This window comes from Strigops habroptila, chromosome 3 (genome assembly GCF_004027225.2).
Source record: "Strigops habroptila isolate Jane chromosome 3, bStrHab1.2.pri, whole genome shotgun sequence".
In the NCBI taxonomy this organism is placed as follows: Eukaryota; Metazoa; Chordata; class Aves; order Psittaciformes; family Psittacidae; genus Strigops; species Strigops habroptila.
This window is the reverse complement of record NC_044279.2, coordinates 59,116,053-59,122,052: the sequence shown is the minus strand read 5'-3', so window position 1 is coordinate 59,122,052 and position 6,000 is coordinate 59,116,053. Positions and strand designations below refer to the sequence as shown.

Genomic DNA, 6,000 nt, shown 5'->3' with positions numbered 1-6,000 from the left:
CCTTCTCAAGCTCCCCACCACCCTCCAGATCAGAGCTCAGACCGTACCCAACTTGCACCTCTATTTCACTCCAGTCCCTAGCGCTTTGTGTTGCCAGTTCCAGCCCACCATAACACGTCAGTTCAGCACTGCTTGGCTGGGGTGGAACACCCCCAGCCATGATTTATGGGGAACTGGGACAAGGCAGGGTCAGGGAGTCTCTCTAAATGACCCCAAATTTGTGTGCTGCCCTATAGACTGCAGTATTGCCTAGGATTCCCAAAGCTTCATTGCTGCTCGCCACTTTTTATTAAAGGTTCAATCACAGTTTGAAACTCATATGAACAATCTGGCTCCCTAGAGGATAAAGAATAAAAGGGGCAAGCTCACAGGCTACCTATAAGTCATACATGGTAATGTACCAGTGCATAATCAGCCAGGGCCAAAGTTTATTGGATAATTCACTCAAAACAAACAACTTACCCAGCACTATAAAAATGTTATGTAATGTGCTTATTTGGTGACCTCTGTGAATGATTAATTGCCCTTAACCCCACCCTTACTGAAATATTGTTTACCCTCAATAAACTTCTTACACAGCTGGCATTTTTTGTTATCTCTTTTGACACTCTCAGCAGAGACTAAAGTATCATGGACAGTTTGCAGCACACTGCCAAGATGATGAAAGGAAACTCATCCTGTCATTTCTCAGGCTTCCTCTGTTTTGTGGATAAAAGTGAAGTCTCAAGGAAAATCAGCTTGGACACTCTGGGGAGCCCTCGGTTTTGCATGTACTAAAGTTTAACAAACTTTATGAATTAGAAAGGCAACTCGTTGTGATTAAAACAGTTGGTGATACTACACCACCAGAAGAATTTAGTTCATTTATTTTGAGCTGTAAGTTTAGGTTTATATATTTGTAATAACCCTTCATAGATTCTGTAGCAGGGTGTTGTGAAAGCAGTGGAATGACAGGAGATCTGACTACAGCATTCTGAATTCATTACTGACTTCCCAGATGGAAATCACTGGGTCTGCAGAAGAGCTAACTGAGAGTGATCAAGATTGTACTGTGGCTAGATGAACTCTCTTTAGATTGTAGGACTCAGCATGTGTAAACAATAAACCAAACAAAAATAAGACCATAAGTGAGGAAAATCAAATAATACAAAATTAAGTGTTGTCAATAACAATAATAAAAAAAATCAATTCTCTTTAAAGGCAGCTCTCAAGCTCTGTTCCTGTGCACATGCAGAGATCATACTGCATGTCCTTTATGCCTTCTGCCTTGCGTTGTGACAGGCTCACTCTGGATTCCTGCCTGCACTTCTCACTTTTGTTCTTGCAATTCCACATGCTAAAGAAACAGCTGCTCACAATTTATTTAATCATCATTAGCCAGCACAATCACCTCCTCACAGTCACTAGGCCAGTGATGCAATGCTGCAGGCTTAATAAAACACCTCCTGCCCCACATGTCATTTTGAACCACGCACGCATGTACTGATCTTGTACAGCTCTGCAAGAACTGCCCCCAAAGCCGAGACAGATTGGACCTATCTTTCCAAAGCATAATTCATAATTAAAGAAGAGGAAGAAACTACCCTCTGCCTAGTTTCTACCTTGAAGCCTTTTGATATGCTCATATTCAGCATACACTGTGAAATGGTCCAGCAGACACTACAACAGCTACAATGAAGGCAAATGACAACATGGCACCCTTAAAGCCTAATGTCAGCTAACGAAACGAAGCTATTTAACAGCATGTATTTACCTGCCAGCTGTTTCACAAGCTGCAGTTCAGTTACTTTTGGATAAATGGAAACAAAAATACAGTTTTGTTATGATGGAAGAAGACACCAATGTCATCCTACGCAGACAAAGAACAGATGAACACAAATCCCATGTTTTGAAAGTCAAAGAGGCATGAAAAATAACATGCTTCCTGTTGCTTGAGTCATATTGATTCCCTTCAAGTGACAATGCAAAATAAACTAACAAAACTTTTGGCAATTAATTTGAAAAATTACCATAGAGAGGATTGCTGATTTCAGAGGATTCCTATGTCTTTACCATTAGTTACCACAGTGACCTCCCAGTGGTTGCCAGTGACAATGCAAAGCAACTTGCGTCACCTGTTTTCCAGGACCATACAGGATTTCCAGCATACACACAGGCACTGGCTTTGTACATGTCTGCATAAACTGTTTCAAAGACAATGTGGAAAATGTGGTGTAAGTCACGTTTGAAGGCAGAGACCTCAACAAAGATTTGGAAGAGACTGAGATACACACTTGGGAAGGAGCTAGTAATTGCCCATAGGAGGATGGAGTAGTTGGATAACAATGTGGTAAGAAACAAGGAAGGAGGACTAACTGGGGAATCTAGGACAGGAGCCAGCTAGCAGAGGTAGGAAACGTCTGGTCAAAAACACTGGAAAACATACCTGGAGGATACTGGGCCTTGCTAGGAAAAGTTTGGGTCAGGCGTAAATTGCGCAATGCATTGAGAATAGAACACGACAGGGTGAAGGACAGAGCTGTAATTCCTCAGGGATCTAAACTGAGGTTGCACAGGATGTCCTAATTCTGGCATTTCTAAGTTTTTGCTCTTGCTCACACAGTTTTGCAAGACGAACAGTCTCTTAATGTAACTTTTTCTGTGTAACGTAATTTTTCACTGAAGTAATGAATAAGGTGCAATTTCTCCCCACTGAACTCAAGGAATATATTTTCATTTAAAGTTCTTTTACAAGCAGTTTTATGCACTTGCACTTCACGGTCCTAAGTAGAGTCCACCATAACACTGGGAAGCCCTGGGCTTGCCTGATGGGATGCATCAGGACATTTTGGCAATATAGTCAGAACTGAATCCTTATTTTCTCCCTTAGTTACATCCCACTTAAAACTGTCAGTGAAACATAAAAATGGGCCCTGAGCTGAACAGATGAAGTTGGTAGTACATACATTTAGTCATAAAAATACATGTGTGGACTACTATCATAGAATCATCCTTTCAATGTTTATGGCTTGAGCTTTGAAACTGTAGAGATGTACCCGATAACAAATTTTTTTTGGCTTTAAGTTTTGTTAGGGAAGTTTCTATCAGCACTGTGGGGAAGAAAAAGGGATTTGTCAGAAGTACAGCACTTTTGTAAGGTTTTGGGAATGCCTTTTCTTTCAGCAAGGTTACAAAGTAGGCTTCTACAGTGCCCTGAGACTCACAGGAATCCTGTTGTCTTTCTAAGCTCTATTACATCTGCTGCCTTTCTAATAACTATGGTATAAATAGCATGTGATTCTACTTTGCTTTCAGAGCTCTAGCTAAAGAAAATGTGCAGTGACACATGGACATGTACCGACTCTCTGGGATTACACACAGTAATATCAACCTACAGACTGGGCAACCAATTTTTAAAATTCACATCAAGTCCATGTAGGGGGTTCACTGTGTGTTACAATGTCTCCTGGATGGAGCATGCAGCAAAACTGTGATTCACCAAGTATTTTGTTTAACAGAAAAAGAGGCAGGCTAAAAAAACCAGGGCACTCTCCATCCACCATGTGTTACCTGTGCACTCTTGTGACGCTGCGGTTACTCCAGAGCAGGGTCATGTCTGTGCTTCTGTTGTTTGGTACTTGCACCTGATGGTCCTGCACCACAAAGTGCTTAGGACCTAAAACCGTGGTCAAAAACTGCTGGTGCATGTGATATGATATGGAAGTAAGAACTGGTACCTGGATGCTGGAGAGGCCCCTGCACCTGTCTTACTGTGCACGCATACCCTTCCATGCAAGAATACAGCATCACCCAAGCCCCATATTTGCTAGTGACTCATTTTGCCAAGCTACTAAAATATCATAATGAAAAAATCCAGCTTTCTCCTGTCTCCCATCAAAACACATTAGACAGAGCCTGAAACTCACTTCCAAGGGGAATAACTGTATTCTCTTAGTAAGACTTAAAATCTACCTAATAGCCACTAGGTTCACCTTTTCCTTATTTCTGTCAAGTCCTGTATACAAGCCAGGCGACCTGTTTACAACTTCTCATGTCTTCTGAAGTCAGAGTGCAGTTAGTGCACAAACATCACCTGGGACACCATCAGTTTTGTGCTGCTGTTTCTAACCACCGTGTAAGGAGGCTGATGGGCAGTTGTATTGTAACCTGGTCAGATATGCTGCCTGTAGCTGTAACATATATGCATAGGATTAAGAATGAAATTGAGCCCTCCACATGCTATCAGCTTGTTTTTCAGAACTACTTTTTTTCTCAACTAATTCTTAAGCTTTTTCTGAAACAATCTCCTTCATTAAACGGTAAAACAGAATAGGTAGTGGCCTTGTCCTGCATTAGTTAAATGGGATAAATCTGGATAAAGGATTTCAATGCCATGAAAACTGTAAGCCATAGGGAATATGGGGATCAGAGATAACATGCAGATTGATTTAATTTTCTTGTTTTATAACACCCTGGTTTATCCTACAGTGTCTGAAGAAGCCTTAGGGGGATGTGAAGAACTGAGTGGGATAACACTACACCAAGCCTGTCTTCATGGATCTTTAGAAATGTTTCGGTCCATTTTGGGGTGTTTGACATTCACTTTGCTTGTAAAAGAAGCAATATTGCTAGCCTTGGAGACTAAATGTTAGAAATTCATAAATCCACAACACAGGGTAGTAGTAGAAGGAGTGCTTTTATGCTACCCGTATAATTTGTCTTAAAACTGTCCCACAGGTTTGCTTGTCTTCTGTGCCCATGCAGTTGCTGTCTTTGCTATCAGGTTTGCTACTAGCAGCACATAAAGCAGTTGCCTCTCTCCTAGAGAATAAATTGAAACTTACGAACATGCCCCCACATAGGCTGCAATCTGCTTTTGACAACAACTGGGTCATAACAATCACATTGCTGACACACAGGTGAGAGAATCTTTACAGTTAAATCCCAGTCATTAGCATCACCACTGCTGGAGCCATTTAGTCTCAGCACTGTGGAAGAAAATGAGAAAACAAAAGGGTACCAGGAGAGACTGCCTGCTCCATCTTCTCTCTAACGGTAATGTAGAGTGTCACTTGTTCCTGAGCTATTCCAGGTGACCTGAAATGCAGTGAGGAGGATATCAACATTAATTCTGCACTAGTATTCTGACAGTTGACTGTGTGCCTGCACACAGATTGTTTGTACTGTTTCTATTTCATTATTTAAAACAATACCTTGGAACATAACAGTAGCTAGTGCAGAAGAACCAACATGAAAGGCAAAAGGATTGCTTATCAGCCACAGGACCTTGCTGATTTGAAACCTGGTTTTTAAGTGTATATGCACCAGTTCACTAAGACTTTCAATGGGAAAGAATTGTGAGGACCACTGCAGTGGAGAAAGAGGCAGGTCAGGTGGCATCTCCTTCTGCCCCAACTCCTGTAGCGCACTCACAGATAAGCCAGCCTCTTTTCCCATCCTCCGGTTCCCACTGAGCCCCACAGAAATGTTTGGAGGGCAGCCAGCATTGTCCTCTCTATCCTGCTTTCTCTCACCCACCAAGCAGACACCTGCACTAGACAGACAGCTACACTTCTGATCTGGCCCTGTCAAGTAATCAAATTTCACTTCCCAAATATTCTAAGCTTTCCCAATGCTTATTTTCCATCTAGAAAAAGGCACGTTTTGGTCAACTGACTGCAAGGGGAAGCCCTCTTGATTATTGCAGTCAGATTTTCTTGACATTAAATGCTATGAAAGCCCCAGTTTGAGAACAACAGAAATTACTCAGGCAGTGCTTAGTAGCAAAGGTAAAGGAGAAAGGAATGAATGTCTTTTAGGAATGCGGTGAGTAGCAAGCAGCAGACTGTTTTACCTTGGTATGGTTTATTTTGAGATTTTTTCTTCTTAGGAAACACCTGAACCAGATTGATGCCTCTTGTCCTGTCTTGAGAAGCTGAAAGATTGAGGTCCAACAAGTTATTACTATTTAAGCCAACCAAGTCTTAAAAGTTGCTGTCTCTCCTTCCTCCTAATAGCTGG

General features: G+C 41.6%; 1 protein-coding gene across 1 annotated transcript in view; it reads right to left on the bottom strand.

Moving 5' to 3' along the window:
- Positions 1–266: 266 nt before the first annotated feature.
- Positions 267–6,000, bottom strand: part of LMNTD1 (lamin tail domain containing 1) — a 29,424-nt gene continuing 23,690 nt past the window's right edge. Inside the window, exons 8-11 of the mRNA XM_030479580.1 lie at positions 5,834–5,914; positions 4,824–4,967; positions 3,550–3,655; positions 267–336 (exon numbers count right to left, since the gene is read on the bottom strand). Coding sequence (XP_030335440.1) covers positions 267–336; positions 3,550–3,655; positions 4,824–4,967; positions 5,834–5,914 — 401 coding nt within the window. The remainder of the gene's footprint in view (positions 337–3,549; positions 3,656–4,823; positions 4,968–5,833; positions 5,915–6,000) is intronic.